The sequence below is a fragment of the Gracilinanus agilis genome, chromosome 1 (genome assembly GCF_016433145.1).
Source record: "Gracilinanus agilis isolate LMUSP501 chromosome 1, AgileGrace, whole genome shotgun sequence".
NCBI classification, from domain to species: Eukaryota; Metazoa; Chordata; class Mammalia; order Didelphimorphia; family Didelphidae; genus Gracilinanus; species Gracilinanus agilis.
The window spans coordinates 788,213,280-788,232,305 of NC_058130.1; the positions used below are offsets into that span (position 1 = coordinate 788,213,280).

Here is a 19,026-nt window from a genome sequence, read left to right on the forward strand (position 1 = left end):
AACCCTTTGATATTCAGTCCAACAAAACTCTAATTTTCCCCTTAACAAAAGACATTATTTCTTTCCTAAATTAACTCTTTAGAGCTAGGTGCCAAGAAATGATAAATTAAGGTATTTGGCAATAGGGTTAGAATTTTTAAAAACTGAAGTATTTAGACATATTTAGGCTTATTGTGAAGCAAATAATTTGTTTCCACTTTTAATCTTGACAACAATTATATTATTTGTACCTACCTTAGACCTCATAATGTTATCTATTTCTTATTTGGTCATGAGTTATTCCTTTATCAATAATCTAATCTGAAAGACAAACCATTCCATTCCACACTCTTTTAATTTTCTTATGGGATCATAATTTATGTCTAAATCATGTACCATTTCGGACATAATCTTAGGAGAGCTCATGGGAGTACTGAATTGTCTGATTTTGAGCAAAGTTAGAGTTCAGTGTGAATGTCTGAGGTTTCTGTGATGTATAGTATGAGAAGGAAAATTGTGAGACTGGTGTTAAATTCATTTAATTTAATCTAAAGTAGTAGGGGGAAAAGATGAAAACATAGGAGATATACTTTCTTCAACGCTCTATGTAGCTGCCATTCTGTGGCCACCATTAGGGCACCCTTGCCATGCTCATAGGGAAGTCCAGTCAACAGCAAAACTGAAAGAGAAGAGCTTGGATATCTGCTCTTTCCTCACTTTGTCAAACATTTTCTCTACCCAATAACTCAGAAATCTCATCTCAGGAGTTGACCATAGCTTTAAAATTTGCCTGGGCCACCCAGGGTGGCAATACATGGGGTAGTGCAGGGGACATTACGTTGCCCTCATCTCATTAGCCTTCTTGCTGACATTCTATCCTTGCTCAATGATTTCCATCACTCAGTCCTTGCATGAGTCAAGTTCAGGTTCAAACCAATTATACCACCCCAGAAAGAGGATAGGGTAACTTTCCTTCACAATAGCAAGACTGGAGCTACATGCAAACATCTTTCCACATGGCTTGTATTTTTAAGGTTCCTCCCCAGTTAATTCTCTGATGTAGGGCAAAGCAAGTTACTTCTGAATGACTTCACAAACTGCTTGCAATTCTGAGGTTTCTCCCCAGTGTGAGTTCTCTGATGTACAGCAATACTGGAGCCCATACTGAATTGCTTTGCATGCTGCTTGCATTCATAAGGTTTCTCCCATGTGGACTCTCTGATGTCCAGCAAGACAGGCCCTCTGACTGAATGTCTGCCCACACAGCTTGCATTCATAAGGTTTCTTCCCCAGTATGGATTCTCTGATGATAAGCAAGAGTTGACTTGCAACTGAATGCCTTTCCACACTGCTTGCATTCATAAGGTTTCTCCCCAGTGTGGGTTCTCTGATGATAAGCAAGACCAGAATTACAACTAAATGCCTTTCCACATTGTTTGCATTCATAAGGTTTCTCCCCAGTGTGGGTTCTCTGATGCTCAATGAGACTAGAGCTCATTCTGAAAGTCTTTCCACACTGTTTGCATTCATAGGGTTTTTCCCCAGTATGGACTCTCTGATGTATAGCAAGATGGTCACTGCGACTGAATGTCTTTCCACACTGCTTACATTCATAATATTTCTCACCAGTGTGGGTTCTCTGATGTGCAGTGAGACCAGAACTCATACTGAAAGTCTTTCCACACTGTTTACATTCATACAGTTTCTCCACAGTATGGACTCTCTGATGTACAACAAGATTAGAGTTCTGACTAAAAGTCTTTCCACACTGCTTGCATTCATAAGGTTTCTCCCCAGTGTGAGTTCTCTGATGTACAGCAAGATTGGAGTTCTGACTGAATGTCTTTCCACACTGCTTGCATTCATAAGGTTTCTCCCCAGTGTGGGTTCTCTGATGTACAGCAAGACGGAAGTTGCAACTGAAATCCTTTCCACACTGCTTGCATTCATAAGGTTTCTCCCCAGTGTGAGTTCTCTGATGTACAGCAAGATTTGAATTCTGACTGAATGTCTTTCCACACTGCTTGCATTCATAAGGTCTCTCCCCAGTGTGGGTTCTCTGATGTACAGCAAGACGGAAATTGCAAGTGAAATCCTTTCCACATTGTTTACATTCATAAGGTTTCTCCCCAGTGTGGGTTCTCTGATGTACAGCAAGACTGGAATTACAAATGAATGCCTTTCCACACTGCTTACATTCATAAGGTTTCTCCCCAGTGTGGGTTCTCTGATGATAAACAACACTTGAGTTGCAACTGAATGTCTTTCCACACTGCTTGCATTCATAAGGTTTCTCCCCAGTGTGGGTTCTCTGATGATAAGCAAGACCGGAGTTGCAACTGAATGCCTTTCCACATTGTTTGCATTCATAAGGTTTTTCCCCAGTGTGGGTTCTCTGATGATAAGCAAGACTTGAGTTGCAACTGAATGCCTTTCCACATTGTTTGCATTTATAAGGTTTCTCCCCAGTGTGGGTTCTCTGATGTTCAGTGAGACTAGAGCTCATACTGAAAGTCTTTCCACATTGTTTGCATTCATAGGGTTTCTCCCCAGTATGGACTCTCTGATGTACAGCAAGATTGGAGTTCTGACTAAATGTCTTTCCACACTGTTTGCATTCATAAGGTTTCTCCCCAGTATGGACTCTCTGATGTGCAGTGAGATCAGAGCTCATACTGAAAGTCTTTCCACACTGTTTGCATTCATAGGGTTTCTCCCCAGTATGGACTCTCTGATGTACAACAAGATGGGTACTGCGACTGAATGTTTGTCCACACTCCTTGCATTCATAAGGTTTCTCCCCAGTGTGGGTTCTCTGATGATAAACAAGACTGGAGTTGCAAATGAATGCCTTTCCACACTCCTTGCATTCGTAAGGTTTCTCCCCAGTATGGGTTCTCTGATGATAAGCAAGACTTGAGTTGCAACTGAATGCCTTTCCACACTGCTTACATTCATAAGGTTTCTCCCCAGTGTGGGTTCTCTGATGATAAGCAAGACCTGAGTTGCAACTGAATGTCTTTCCACACTGCTTGCATTCATAAGGTTTCTCCCCAGTGTGAGTTCTTTGATGTGCAGTGAGACTAGAGCTCATACTGAAAGTCTTTCCACACTGTTTGCATTCATAGGGTTTCTCCACAGTATGGATTCTCTGATGTTCAGCAGGAATGGTGCTCTGCATAAATGTCTTTCTGTATTGATTACATTCACTAGATTTTTCCACAGTTTGCATTCTATGATGATCAATATAAGATGAGTTTTGAGGTGCAACACAGAATTCTCTGAAAGCAAAGTTATTGGCACCATCACTCATGAATCTTTGTAGGTCCATTTCTTCCACAGGAAGGCTCACCTCTGTTGGATTTTCCTTCACTTCAGGTCTGATCTCTCCTAAAAGAAACAAACAGTAAAATATAAAAACATGTACACATATATAACTATCTCCTTTCCCCAACGGTCAAAACATAAACCACTTTATATCCTATTTCCCCAGGTAAGAAGTCTTCCAACTTAAATAGGCACAACCCATCCTTTGAAAATGCCAGTACCTAAAAGCTAACGAACAATTTAAGTAACAAAAAGCCTAACACCTGATGATATTTGGCTCTTCATAAATAATCTGGCATTTTGGACAAGCTAGTTATACTACATTCCTAACTCAGACCAGGACCTCAGGAAGGCTGGATTGAGTGACTTGACCCCAAATCCTGGCAGCTGAGACCAAATCTTGTGACTTGTCCACAGTACTAGACAATTCACTTTCATTCTCTTTGCTTTCATTTTCATTGTCTATACATTCAATCCTCTCTTTGTAGGTATGACACCACTGGGTGCATGTACACTAAATATTCCTATTATTTCTTAATTTAACTTCTCTGTAAGCATCATGTAATTCCCTTCATGATTGCTTTCAAGCTTATTTTTTGTTCCAGTATCTAAGATGATCAGAAGATATTCAGCACTCTTTTTTGCGTTTATTTTTGTCATTAGAACTCAGATTATTTCCTCCTTTAACTACTTTTAACCTTAAACTGTCATTCTCTTAACTCCTCCAGTTCCTGATTTCCCAGTTGCATTAAATGCATTTCCATTCCCCAACACTCATTTCTCCCTGGATCATCTCAGAGTGAGATTCAGGACGTGTTGCTCCTTTCTAAGTCACCTCCAAGTCTGGGTTCTAGATTGGGAGCTCAGACAGCACAGACTGATGTTTCCCTTCCTTTGTATGCTCACAGTTAAGCACAGTTCCAAGAACATATTTATTATTTAATACATGTTTACTGAATGGGCTCAGGGCTTATGTCAGGCCCAAGCTCTACCAGGATCCTTGCTGGTCTCTCTCCCAGAGGGCAAATGCATGCTCCGCCCTCGGCCATGTTTCTGTCTCTCTCTTGCCCTTATTTCTCAGCAGTTAACACTAACTCAATTGGAATGAAAGCAAATCTAGTCATGAAGATCCCAGAGGCTTCTCTATAAGCTTTCATTTCTACATATGACATTCTTCTAGCTAAAGAAAATCTCTTTCCATGGGTAAAGCCTAGTCCTCTCTGCAGAGTCCCCATTATTCTTTCTATTTTAGTCTTTCTCACACTAATGAGCTAATGACTCTATACCTCTCGAAAATAATAAACCATTTCTCCCCATTGCTCCAAACACTCTCACTTTATCTCTTTCTCCCCATCAGATACAGTCCAATATCTGTACAGTGAGTTGTGCTGGTGCCTTTCCCTTATTTCCTCTGCTATACTTTCCCTCAGAATCCTCAATCTGGCTCTCCTGAAGCTGAAGACCACCTCCCCCCATTAGACCTCTACTGCTCCTTCTCTTTACATCCTTCCATCTCGAGATTGATTGCCCTGGAGCTGGTATATAGAGGGCTTCTACAGAACTGTGGGCCTGCTGCTATGTGCTCCAGCAGAGGGTGAGCTCCAGGAGGGCAGGGGATGTCAACTGCAGCCCTTTATGTCCCATAAAACTTAGCCCAAGTCCCAGCACAGAGCAAGCACTCATGTTTCTGGAAACCAAAGATCTCAGAGAGGAAAAGTTCAGCCCTTCTGTTACCTGCGAGAGACTTCCAGGCCCTTCAGTCCCAAACACTGACTTATTAGAGGGTCACAGACTGATCCCATGAAGGGAGCTAATAGGAAATGGAGTCCAACAGTCTCATCTTACTGATGGGGAAACTGAGACTCGGGTTCAGTGACCTGCCCAGGGAGCCACAACTAAAACTCTGAAAAAGAATTCCAAATAGAATCCTCCTGCCCCCAAGTCTACCCCTAGTTTCACCTGAGCACACAAAAGCCTCTGGTCACTCTGGCTCTCCCACACCTCTTTTCCCCTCCCTCACCTGGGCAGCAGCTCCTCAGGCTTTCTTGCTCCAGCATCCATGGTACTTCCCTCTGCTCCAAATAAGAGATCTTGTCTTCTGGGGGAACTAGAAGTCCTGGGTAAGGGAGAATCAGTCAGGGAGGAGGATGGAGAGAAGCTCATTACTGAGTTCTCTTTAGGGAAAGCTTGGGGAGTCCAGTAACTCCACTCAGAGATTGTCCAGGGGGTTCCCACAGGAGTCTTCCCTCACCACTCAGTGTCTGTAATTCTGGAGCCCAGGCTAGGATGTGCCTATTACCCTGCTGGGGCAATTGGAATGAGCAAAAGACCCCTCCCGCCCATCCTGTTCTGGTCCATTCTGGAAGAAATTCCTAAACTCCCACACTGGGTCCAAAGGTCAGTGTTCTGGGTCAGTCTGAAGCCCCAGACACGGGGACCTCGAGAGATCAGCTTTTGTTTCATCAACCTGCCTACTCCTCCCTCCTTGAAACCTCTATGAGCCTCGTGGACTCTTCTATCGAGGAGTCTCTGACTCCTCTCCTATGGAACTCAAAAATTCTTGTTGGGCCCAATGCTGTCTCAGCCAGTCCATTCATCCTGACAATCACAGAGAAGGGCAGGCAGATCCTACAGGAGGCTTATAGGGACTCGATGAGGGGAGTCTTCACAGCACTTAGGGTGGGGAGGAGGGGAAAAGATCAGGGAACCAATCTGGAACCAGAATGTTAAGTTCTAGGGCATTTTCTTCAGAGGAGGCTAGACTCAGTATATAGTTTTCCATTATCTGGAAATGAGAGGCAGTTAGAAGAAGACTGGGCAGGGATCTGGGATTAGAGGTATGGAAGGCCTCAGTTTACATTTCACCACAAATAGCTCCTATATATACAGCCTCAGAACAAGTGACTTAGTGGAATCTATTTCCTCATCTGTAAAATGTAGATAACTGTGTCACTGAATTAAGAAGATGAAGGTAAGGAATAGGTGTTATAATATTAGAGAAAACCCACAGCAGAGCCCTGGGACAACAGCAGGTCATTATAAACTCTTCAACCCTTCCCTCCCTTCCTCACTGGCTCTGTTGGAGGCTTAGGGCAATGGGAAGGAAGACTAAGGAAAAACCATCTCTCCTGGGTATACCTAGGAGCTATGAGTTTATGCTGGTTAAAGAGTAAATGATCCCAATAGTAGATATACCCTAGAGGGGAAGAGGATGGGAAGAAAACCCTTCTGAACAGTTTCCCAGATGTGTTTGGGAGACAATTCCAGGCCAGGGAGAGGCAAGACAGAATCAGCTCTGAGATTACTTCCACAACAGAAATTCTCCAACGTGCATTTGATGTCAGACTTCAGGAGCACCAAAGGAAGCCCCCAAGGTCCCACTACACAATGCAAAGTCCTTTTACAGCAGAACCAGACAGCAGGAGGGCCCTGGCTCTGGGAGTCGGCATACCAGCCCTCCTCCCTTCCTCATGACTGAAAACTGCTCCCATCCCTGCCTGCTGGTGAGGGTGATATTCTCTTGGATGGCAGATTCGAGCAGCAGGGAGAGGCTCCTTACCCACAGAGAGCATGTTCCAGGCATTCTCCAGCATCACCTCCTTGTACAGCTCCTTCTGGGGAGGAGACAAGAGGCGCCACTCCTCCCGCGTGAAGTCCACAGCCACATCCTTGAAAGTCACCACCTCCTAGAGCAGCCCAAGGCAGAGCGCAGAGGGCTGAAAGCCACATCACAATGAAGAGCCCACCCCTGGTTAGTTACAGTAGAAAACTGACACACAAAGAAGGGAGGGGCCCAAAGGCCCCACCCTTGGTCAGTGTCAGAGCCAGCACTATAAGCTGAGTATGTAAGAGCCGAATGGAGACTTGAGAGAAGGAGCTCTAGGATGCTCTAAAGGAAGCCAAGGAGTTTCTAGTGTGTGAAGGGAAATCTCTAGGGGACTCCGAGTGCATCCTGGACCCCAAGGGCCCTCGTGGTGGGATAAAGGAGTCAGTCATGTGTCTGCTGCAAGTAGCCAGTATCATTGTGAGAGTCACCAATGTACTTGAGCCCAATGCAAGGAGGGGGGAGCACGGAAAGTAAAAGGCAGGTGTGGAAATCTCTCTCTCTCTCTCTCTCCCCCTCTCTCTCTCTCCCTCTCCTCTCCTCTCCTCTCCTCTCCTCTCCTCTCCTCTCCTCTCTCTCTCATTTCTATTCCCTCCACATTCAACACCTGTTCTATTACTTCAGGGGATTCCCCAAGAGACAAAAGCCAGTCCTTGCCCTCCAGGAACTCATAGCCCAGAGTGGGGGGGGGCGGGGAGGTAGACAATACACACAGACACAAACACATGGACACAAAGCAAGCTCTGTCTAGGAGAAATGGGGAAGAATGGAAAGAATGAAGGCACTCTAGGAGGGACGAGAGAAAGTTTCCTGCATAAAGTTTTTAGTCTTTAGTTGGGACTTACAGGAAGTTTAAAGAGGTCAGTGATCTGAAATATGGTGGGAAAATATTCCAGAATTGGGGTACAGCCATTAAAAATGCCTGGAACAAGACAGTCAGATGACATGGTGGATAGAGTGCCAGATCTGGAGTCAGGAAGACCTGGGTTCAAATGTGACCTCTGTCATGTCTTAGCGGTGTCATCCTGAGTAAGTCACTTAACTCTGATTACCAAGCCATCCTCACTCATACATCTTAGAACTGTACCTAAGATGGAAGGTAAAGCTTAAAAAATCAAAAATAAATAAAAAACCTTTTCCATTTTGAGCGAGTTAGGTGACTCTGAATAGAGAACTAGATCTAGAGACAGAAGGTCCTGGGTTCAAATATGACCTCAGACAATTCCTACCTATGTGACCTATGTGACCCATGGACCCCAATGGCCTACCTCTTTATCCATCTTCTGCCTCACAAATAAATTATAAGACAGAAAGTAAAGGATTTTTAAAAATTCTGCAACTGAGGGAATCTAGAAGGCCAGGTTCCCTAGATCCAAGAATATAGACAGGCGAGTAATGAATAAGAAGATAGGAAAGAGGGCTCTGAACACCAAACAGAGTGGTTTCAATTTGATCCTGTAGGGAACAGGGAGCCACCCATAAAACAGGGGTTTACAGAGTAGGGAAGTAACAGGATCAGAACTGAGATGTAGGGGCAGCTGGGTAGCTCAGTGGATTGAGAGTCAGGGCTAGAGACGGGAGGTCCTAGGTTTAAATCTGGCCTCAGTCACTTCCCAGCTATGTGACCCTAGGCAAGTCACTGGAACCCCATTGCCCACCCTTACCACTCTTCCACCTATGAGCCAATATACAGAAGTTAAAGGTTAAAAAAAAAAAAAAAAAAAACAGATATAGAAAAATCACATTGGTGGGAGAATGGAGGAGGCCTTGGAGTGGGAACAGCCTTGTGGGAAAGACCCAGCAGTAGTTTGTCTTAATAGTCTAAGAAGGAGATAATGTGGGCCTCCACCAGGAAGATGGCAGTGACATAGAACAGAAGGGGGTATTTTGGAGCTGCAAAGGTGAAACTGACAGGTCCTGGTGCCATATTGGATACGTGGGTAAGGGACAGTGAGGAGTCAAGGGGGTCTCCTTGGTTTTGAACCAAAGGGAAGAAGAGGATATGGCTATACAGAAGGTGGAGATTCTGTCTAGGTGAAAGAGAACAATGTGTTTGGGACACACTGAGCTCAAGATGTCTACTTGTCACCTAGTGTTAAATCCCTGTAAGGAAATTTGAGATGAAAGACTGGAGGTCAGCACAGAAATTGGGGCAGAAAATGGAGATTTGAGACTCATTGGCAGAGAGATGGTGCTTGCACCCCTGGTAGCTGATGAAGTCACCAAATAAAGAAGTCCAGAGGGAGAAGAGTAGAGGGCCAAAGACAGGGCTGGGAACTCCTTTGCCTTAACTTTACTGTTATAAGATCTAGAGGAGGAGCCAGTAGAGAAGACAGAGAATCACAGGTCAGACAGGTAGAAGCTAAACCAGGAGAGAGAGAGCCGTGTCCTAAAACCCTAGAGAGAAGAGAATATCAAGGAGGAGAGAGTGGGCCAAAATCATCAAAAGCTGCAGACAGGACTTAGAGAAAGAGGATTCAGGAGGTGGTCTCAATCGCCTCAGAAAAAGAAGAGCATACAGGGGAGGAGATATGGAGGAGAAGGCAAAGCCTGAGAAGATGGAGAAAAGATGGAGGTCCCACCTTGATGTGGAAGGGGGTTCCACTGATGAATGTTCTCATGGGTTAAGGGAGATGAGGACTCACACTGAGGCCAGAGAGACTTGGTACCTGCAGTCTACTTGTCCTGAGTGGGGGAGGCTGCAACTACAAATTGGGGGTGGGGTGTGTAGTGTGGCAATTGGAGCACTGGGATAGCTCTGACCCAGGGACCAGATTTCTAGGCAAATGTAGAAGAAAATAAAGAGGTTAACTGTGACAAGTGAAAGATGAAATGCCTGATGAATCAAAGCTCTGATCTTCTGAGCACATCGATTTATTAAAGTAATGTATGCCAAATACCTAACCAATAAGGACCAGGCCCTTTACTGGGCTTAGGGATGGACATCGAAATCAGCGGTGAAAAGACTTATCTACCTTAAAAAAGATAAATTAAATAAAACCAATGAATGCAAAGGATACAGTCCAATGTTGGGTCACCTGCTTTCTAATTAGAGAAAAGATCAGGGACTTGTGTAAGGGGGAAAAAGGGGTTTTATGGGTTCAATATATTAAAAGGTGGTAGCCAGAGGATTGAACTATTATCAATCCTCAATTAAGAATAATCTCAAGTCAAAATTGACTTTTATGGAAGTTTATTTACAATTAGGAAATTTGAAGGTAGGGAAATTGAGAGAGAAACTCTGGCCCAAACCAGAGGCCCTGACCAGGTAAGAATTTAGAGGCCCAGCAGAGGGACACAGAGGTTGATTAAACAAGGCTTCTAGCCACAAGGCCTTTTACAATTAGAGGGGCAAGAGAGGCCTCCCTGAGGGTAGAGCCTCCAGAAATGCCAAGTGAAGAGAGAGAGAGTCAGCCTAAATTATCCACGTGACAATTCAAAGGGAAGCAGTCAGAGATGCCAACAGAGTCTCAGCATTCCAACACTCCTCCATGAACCAGAAGACTTCCTCACCAGATGCTCTCTTCCACTGTAGACCTCAGCTGACTGAGGACCTTCTCCTTTTCAAGGGGTCACTTATGTGTCACTTCCTGTTCCTCCCTCCTAATTTGCATGTCCAACCACAATAGAGGATTCTCATAGACCGCCTTGGGGGCAGGTCACTTGATTCTGATTAGTCCCTCACTCTAGCACACCTGGTTTATGGACCTCCCAGAATTAGAGGTGTTCTCACCTTTGGTGATTAAATCTAAAGATGGGCAGTGTAGACTTAATCTAATTATCACACTTGCCAATTTGGGATGGGGAAGAGGAACAGAGGAAGCTCCCTGAAAAGGGGTTCCTCTCCTTCCCAATATCTACAAGCAATCAAAAGAACAAAGAAGCAATAACAGGTTGATCAATATGGACCCAGTTTACAGATGAGACCCACTGAATGCCTGAGATGTACAATTAGGAGAAAACTCCTTCAATTGGTCTCAGACTCTCACTGTGTTTCTGGTCAACCTAAGCTCAGGCCTTAGCTGGTGGTCTCTAAACAGCAGGTACAGGTGGTCCAGTTTCCCAGCCAGGCAGAAAGAGATTCGAATAATGTAACTTGGCTTTCTCCCAATTCTCCCCCTTGAATAAACTTTCCTCACCAGACAGAATTTGGGTGAGGCACACAACTGAACAGAAGGGAACTGAGCCAGATCTAGCTCTAAATCACAAGATGGAGAATGTTTCCACGATTCAAACCCTGGCAGTCCCAAACCCCTCCCTTCCTAACCAAGAGGGAATCAGCTCAGTAGATGGCACAAGGTTGGCATCTCCCAGCTTCTTCACACACCGTCCAGGAAATGCTAAGACCATGCTTCATGGGAATACTGAGAACAGAGGTTTTTCTGGAAATAGTAACTAGGTCACCTTTGGCATCTCTCCTTAGAGATGGGGAGCTCCACACTTCGGTCCATACAAATTTCTCTAGTGAAACCTAACAGAAGAGGCTTCAGATGGAACAGAATTCTTAAAGAATCAAATCTAAAAATATATTCCAGAAGAAAAAAATGTAATTTTGCCCCTCATGCCATGAGGAAGATATCTGACAGGGCTAGATAAAATCATAACAAAATTCATTTAAGAAAAACAAAAGATCAATCATATCAAGGAAAATGATGAAAAGAGGCCAGGATAACTGGGGAACAGGACTACCAGAGCTTAGACCAGATCACAAGACAGCAGTCATCCTAAACCTGGGGCACTGGTAAGATAAGGAGATAAAACAATGAAACAGATTAAAGAAAATACCTCCTGACAAGTGGCAAACAAGCAATTTGGGAGAAAATTCCTTATTTGGTAAAAACTGCTAAGAAAACTGGGATGCAGCCTTGAAGGAAATGAGGCTCAGAGCATAAGCCTTCACCATACTCTACTAGACATGGTTTAAGGAAATGTGAGCTAAATGTTAAAGATTATACTATAAGAAGGTAGGAGAGAGACATCTCACACACATCTCACAGATACAGGGAGATACATATAAAATAATATTTTATTTTCTCCCCATTTGTAGATAAAAATAATTTCTAATTTTTTTTAATTGAGTTCCAAATTCTCTCCCTCTCTCCCATCCCCCTCCACAAGAGAGGAAGCAATCTGATCTAGACTGAGCAATCATGTAAAATATTTTTCCTTATTATTAGTCATTTTGTGGAAGAAATCTCAAACCAAAGTAAATGAAAATAAGGAAAAAAGGGAAATATGTTTTGGTCTGAATTCAGAGTCCATCAGTTCTTTCTCTGGAAGCAGATGATTTTTTTGATCATGAATCCTTTGGGATTCTCCTACAATACTGAATTGCTGAGAACAGCTGAATCGTTTACAGCTTCTGACCACACAGTGTTGCTATTATCCTATAAAATGTTCTCCTGCTTCTGCTCATACTTTGCATCAGTTCAGGGAAGTCTTCCCAGATTTCTTTGAAATGATCCTGCTGGTTATTCCTCATAGCCCAACAGGGTTACACTATAATCACACACCACAACTTGTTTGGCCATTCCCCAATTAATGACTGTACCTCCATTTCCAATTCTCTGCTACCACAAAAAGATCTGCTATATAAATATCTTTATATAAATAGGTTCTTTCCAGGGGACACCCTCAGGTTCATCTCCAGACCAGATTCAAGAGGGAACAGGTGAAAGAAAGCAGAGGAAGAGGGTATGAGTGTCCATAGGCAAGCAGAGAGAGCAAAGTCATGATTCCTAGACAGGGAAGGAGTCAGTGATCATCCTTGGAGCTCACTTGTGCTCATCGAGAAATCTGACATGGGAGGCAGAGCCTGGGGGGAGCTCTTGGGGTTTGAGCTCCCCAAGGGCCAAGGAATCCCTCCCAACACTGAGAAGAGAGCTGGGAAGTGCTGTTCCTCCTGCCTGGGATGTGGGGACAGAAATGGCCCAGCAGGAAGGAGGGAGCAGCTTCCCAGACCCTCTTGTGTCAGGGTCAGGGAAGGGCCTCCCTGGCTGATGGATGGGGCTCCCATCTGGGGCTGGAATACACTTACCTGGGCTGAGAGTCTGTTCCTCTCAAAGGCCATCCCTGGGACTCCAGGTTCCTTATAGAGTCAGCAAAGAAGCCCCAGTGAGACCATGTGGTGAAGCTCCTCCATCTTTTCCCAGCCTTGTCTCTATAAGGGTTAAATTAGGAGTTTTGACAAAATAACAGAGCAGTTTTTAATAATTTAAGTTTTAATGAGAATATAGAGTTGTGAATTAATATTATCCCTTTAAGCCAGGGGAAAGAAAACTTCTAGCAGCTTTTAACAATTAACAATTTAATTTAATTAAAATAGGGAGTAAAAGAATATAGTAAATGATTATTTTTCATAAAATCCATGATTTAAAATTTTTGTATGAGAAAAATTTCAGGAAAAGAAGCTTGCTAACTCCTTGAATCAAGAAAATGAACTGTTTGGAGAAAGTGCCATGAAGAAATCTCCACTGCATCTGTAAACCCAGAATGAACTTTGGGATGCAATTTAACTGAAGGGGGTTCAACAGTTATTCTAAATGTAAATTTTTATGCTAAAAGGGACTGCCCTGTAATTGACTTTTTGTCAGTCTCCTTAGCAAACATTGGTTTTCTCTCTCTCTCTTCTAATTCCCTCTTATCTCTAACAATTGTAGTTTCTTCTTATGAGGTGCAATATTGTACATACCTGTAGTTAGAAGATCTTTTCAAGATATAAAACAATTATGTTAAATGATCCATTGGGGAGACTAGTCTCCCAAAGGATCAGAAAGGGGGTTGTGAAGATGGGATTAACTCTCACATTGCCTACTTTTAAATTTAATCAAGAGAAGTGAATAAATATAGCACTACTTAATACTAAGGTAGGGGAAGTTCACAAACCACTTACTACAACAACTCCAGATGTGACTGACTACGCCCTGGGAAGTCCTACGCAAATTTAAAGATTACAATTGGTCCTCATAAAGTGAAGGAAGCAACAGGAACTGACAGAAAGGTGTTTAAAAGTGGCTAAATCTTCCTGTCAAGGTCTTTGAACTTTTGAAGTCTGGTGGAGGACCTGAGATTTTAGCATTTGGTAAGACTGCTCTGGGATCTTCTCCCCTTGGACTTCGGATTGGTAAGTGGAAAAAGGTGACCCTCCCTTCCTGACTTCCAGAGAGATTAACACCAGAGAGGCCTCCCTCTCAAAGGAGGCAGCATGGATGAAACCCTTGCTCAATTTACCTCTGGGTCTTCCAGCTGTGGCTTCTGGAGCCCTGCTGGAGTAGAAGGAGGTGCTAGAACAAATACATAACTTGTTAAGTTAGATAATTACTCTACCCTTTTTAACAATCCTGTCCTTTCATTCTTTCTATAAATAAATTCCTAAAAAGTCATTTTTGACTTGAGATATATTAATTTTTATAATATCGGTGACCACATTCTCTTATATTTACTTTAATTTAATCTCTACATAAGGGAGAAAAAATAGGAAAGAGGTGGAAAAAGAAAATTTCCTATGTCTATACTAGTTATCCAATAACTACCTATATTTACTACCTAAAACTTCCTATATCTACCTATAACTGCCCATAATTACCACTAATAATAACCACCCCACAAAGTTTCAACCCAATCCAGCCCAATCAAAACCAACTCAATCAGCATTTAATCCAACCCCAACCAGATCTATCAACGAAAAACACACACCTTCCAAAAAGTTCAAGAAAGAAAAAAAAACTAACAGTCCAAACCAAAATCCAAAAGCTCTCTAAACACTAAAGCCAAAAACCCCTCTCAGTAAGTTCAGGCCCATCTTTATATTCTAGCAACTAACCACCAACCACTAATCCAACACACAACAACAAACTTCCTCTGACTGCCAGCCTTAAATGTGGGCAACTGATAGACTGACCAACTGATGCTGACCCCCTTTTATACCTTTTTCTACCTCACTTCAAGTCTTTATGGTTCCTCCTTTCTGTCTCTATGGTTTCTACTTCCTGTAACTATGAGCTGGTTAATCACATCTCTATGGTAAGAGAACCTTCAGGTGCCCTCTTAAATTAGAAAAGGAATAAAGAATTCCTTTTTACATCTCATCACTCAGAGTCCTGCCTTACCAAAGCTTCCCCGCATTTTATGGCCCCCTAAATGGAGCTCCAGCCAAAACTCTTCCCAACAGGACTCCCTTAGCCCAGGGAATGTCTGACTTCTATGCCCTTCTGAGCATCAGGAACAGGCCTGGAGAACCCCTCCCGGGACACTCCCTCCTTTCTTTCCCCCAAAATAGAAAAACCCATCTGGGATTCTGGGAAGATGGCCACTTAGACACAACAAAAGTCCAGACCTCTATCAAAACCCTTCCACACCAATCAAAAACAAAGTGCTTCGAGAGGACAGAAAATCAAATGTAACTCAGGAAGAGCTAGGGGACCCTCCTGCTGGATTCAGCTTTAAAGGTTCACCCAAAAAAGCCTGAATTCTTGAACTCTTGGGTTCAAGGTAAAGGAAGAAGGAAGGTACTAGGACATCTCCCTCACCTACTGTGCTGAGTCTCTAGCCATACCTGGATTCTTTGGGTAGACTGGAGAGAGTGCTTTGCTGGCACAGCTGTGACAGGCCCAGGGAGTTGAACACAGAGGGCAGGGAGGTAGCTGGAATAGAAGCTCAGAGAAAGCAGTCTAGTTGCAGCCAAAAACGTTCCATCCTGACCTCCCTTCCCCCTTTTCTTGAGATTTTGGCCTCAGGACACATCCAGCTCTGAAGATCAACTCTGCAGGGGCTTAATCTTATCAACAGGGCAAATAAGAAGAATTCAAGAGGGGCCTTGGCTTTGGCCTTTTCTTCTGCTGCTCACCCAGCTTCTCCGGGCCCTTAATAGAGCGCGCGTGCCACCCGCTCGAAGAGCCCTCAGACTGCGCTTCCTCCAGCATGGCTTCCCGCCAGCTCGCCTTGCTTAGTGTCTCTGACAAAACAGGATTGTTGGACTTTGCCAAAAATCTGAATTCAGTTGGTTTAACACTGGTTGCTTCTGGAGGGACTGCAAAAGCTCTCAGAGATGCTGGTCTCACAGTCAGAGATGTTTCTGAACTGACAGGATTCCCAGAAATGTTAGGAGGACGTGTGAAAACACTGCATCCTGCAGTACATGCTGGAATCTTGGCACGCAACTCTCCAGAAGATCAAGCTGACATGGCCAGACTTGATTTCAGTCTTATAAGAATTGTTGTTTGTAATCTGTATCCCTTTGTGAAGACCGTGGCTTCTCCAAATGTAACTGTTGAGGAAGCTGTTGAACAAATTGATATTGGTGGAGTAACCTTACTCAGAGCTGCTGCAAAAAATCATGCTCGAGTGACAGTAGTGTGTGAACCAGGAGATTATGAAGTGGTGTATACCGAAATGCTAAATTCTGATACTAAAGATACTACTATGGAGACTAGACGGCAGCTAGCATTAAAGGCCTTTACTCATACTGCTCAGTATGATCAAGCAATATCAGATTATTTCAGAAAGGAATATAGTAAAGGAATATCTCAGATTCCTTTAAGATATGGAATGAACCCTCACCAAAAACCTGCACAGTTATATACAGTGAAGCCCAAACTTCCTCTTACAGTTCTGAATGGATCCCCTGGGTTTATAAACCTGTGCGATGCCTTGAATGCCTGGCAACTGGTAAAAGAACTCAAGGAAGCTTTAGGTATTTCAGCAGCTACCTCCTTCAAGCATGTCAGTCCAGCAGGTGCTGCTGTTGGAGTTCCACTTAGTGAGGAAGAGGCTAAAGTTTGCATGGTTCATGATCTCTACAAGAGCCTTACTCCTTTGTCAACTGCATATGCAAGAGCAAGAGGAGCTGACAGAATGTCATCATTTGGTGATTTTATTGCTGTATCTGATGTTTGTGATGTCACTACTGCTAAAATTATCTCCAGAGAGGTATCTGATGGTATTATTGCACCTGGATATGAAGAAGAAGCCTTGAAGATTCTTTCTAAAAAGAAGAATGGAAGTTACTGTGTACTTCAGATGGACCCATGTTACAAACCAGAAGAGGATGAAATTCGTACTCTTTTTGGATTACATCTAAGTCAGAAGAGGAATAATGGTGTTATTGACAAGTCCTTATTTAACAATATTGTTACAAAGCATAAAGATTTGCCTGAATCTGCTATCAGGGATCTCATCGTAGCTACTATTGCTGTCAAATACACCCAGTCCAATTCAGTGTGCTATGCTAAGAATGGTCAGGTAATTGGTATTGGAGCAGGTCAGCAATCCCGAATACATTGTACACGGCTTGCAGGAGATAAGGCAAATAATTGGTGGCTTAGACATCATCCTCGAGTGCTTTCAATGAAATTTAAAGCTGGAGTAAAGAGAGCAGAAATCTCTAATGCAATTGATCAGTATGTGACTGGCACGATTGGTGAGGATGAAGATTTGGCCAAATGGGAAGCAATGTTTGAGGAAGTTCCTAAACTGTTAACTGATACAGAAAAGAAGGAATGGATTGATACATTGAAACAAGTGGCTATCAGTTCTGATGCATTTTTCCCTTTTAGGGATAATGTAGACAGAGCTAAGAGAAGTGGTGTAGAGTTTATTGTGGCCCCCTCAGGTTCAACTGCTGACCAGATTGTGATTGAGGCTTGTGATGAGCTTGGAATTACACTCATTCATACGAATCTTCGACTATTTCATCATTGATTATGATTAATGGATTATTTACAAAAATATATTGGAATAATTATCGACAATAATGTATATGAAAAATTCTATTGGATGTCTTATAAGAATTTTAATGCTTATCATTCTATGGATTTTGAAACTTTTGAAAAAGTTATATTAGAAAACTCAAATCTAAATCATGAAAGTTTACATAATTTCATCATTGAGGATTGAACAGCTACTGTATATGATCTTTTCCAATGGACCATCTTTATGTAAATGTGCATCTCAGGTCTTTGGAAAACCATCTAAGCAGCACTTATATGAATATAGCCAAGAAATAATCATGAAGGACTGAGCAGTGAAAAGACATGTCAAAAACTGTACTTTTCCTTTAGGTCCTTCTCAGAACTTATTTTTTTATGTCAAAACAGATTATATGTTTGTGTCTACACACATATACATTCATATGCCCTTACTATCTATATCTAACATGTAGTTGATTTCTAAATTCAAGTAGATTTGAAAAAGCAAATTAGAATCAACCATAGAAGTTGGTTAACTACTCACTCGAAGTGCTATTTGGGTAGCCTTTCCTGTCTGTCAATGTAGTTAATGTCCCATCCCTGTCTCCTCTTTTAAAAAAAAGAAAAATGTGGCCTAAGCTTCCCACTGGAATGAAACAGAAAATTTTCTCTAAAGAATGATGATAGTTACATGTTTAAAGGAAAAATGGACCTTTTCAGACTGAGCTTCAGGCTCAGGTTGGCCCTTCCTTGTTTTCTCTTTATATGGATCCTCTAGGACTAATCATTTGAGCCTTTTGCTTAGATTTTGTGTTGAAATGCCTACAAATGGATGATAATGATATTTCTTTTGTTTTTAACCTATTTTTTTTTTACTGCTTTATATCTGCACAAATTAAGTTTGCTTAAAGTAGACCTAAAGTGTAGAGGCAAAAATATGACAACCTTAAAATTTTTTACAAAACCAGTGCTAGAAAAAAAAAAAAAAAAAAAAAAAAAAAAGAAGAATTCAAGAGGCCAGGAAAGCTCAATATCCAACACCCTTCCCCCAGTGACTACACTAAGAGTCTGGCTGATTAAGCTCTGAGGGTGAAGGTTGCAACCACTAGAGAATACCCTGATAACAGAGTGGGAAGCCCAGCTCCTTTTAGCCTCCATACCTTTACATATACCTTCAGCTTCTGCTGCCAGCTGGGGAAGATCTGACCTCAGGACTCATTAATACCATCAGCCTAACCTAGTCAATCAGCAGAGCAGTGAAGAAGCCCCTTCAGGATAGAATAGCCCAAACCCACAGATCCAGCAAAAAATCTGAGGAGCAAGACTACAGCCAATTATGGGGAGGGGGTGGGGGGAGAAGAAAAAAATATGAGTAAAAGACAGAAACAGAAAAAAGAAATTACAATTGACAGCTTCCATTCTGGTAATGAA

General features: G+C 42.6%; 1 protein-coding gene and 1 pseudogene across 1 annotated transcript; one reads left to right on the forward strand and one right to left on the reverse strand.

Moving 5' to 3' along the window:
* Positions 1-507: 507 nt before the first annotated feature.
* Positions 508-15,831, reverse strand: LOC123230478 (annotated as a pseudogene).
* On the forward strand, positions 15,830-17,608 carry LOC123245945 (bifunctional purine biosynthesis protein ATIC). The gene has a single exon (XM_044674917.1). The coding sequence runs from the start codon at positions 15,830-15,832 to the stop codon at positions 17,606-17,608; it is 1,779 nt and encodes a 592-aa protein (XP_044530852.1).
* The last annotated feature ends 1,418 nt before the right edge of the window (positions 17,609-19,026 follow it).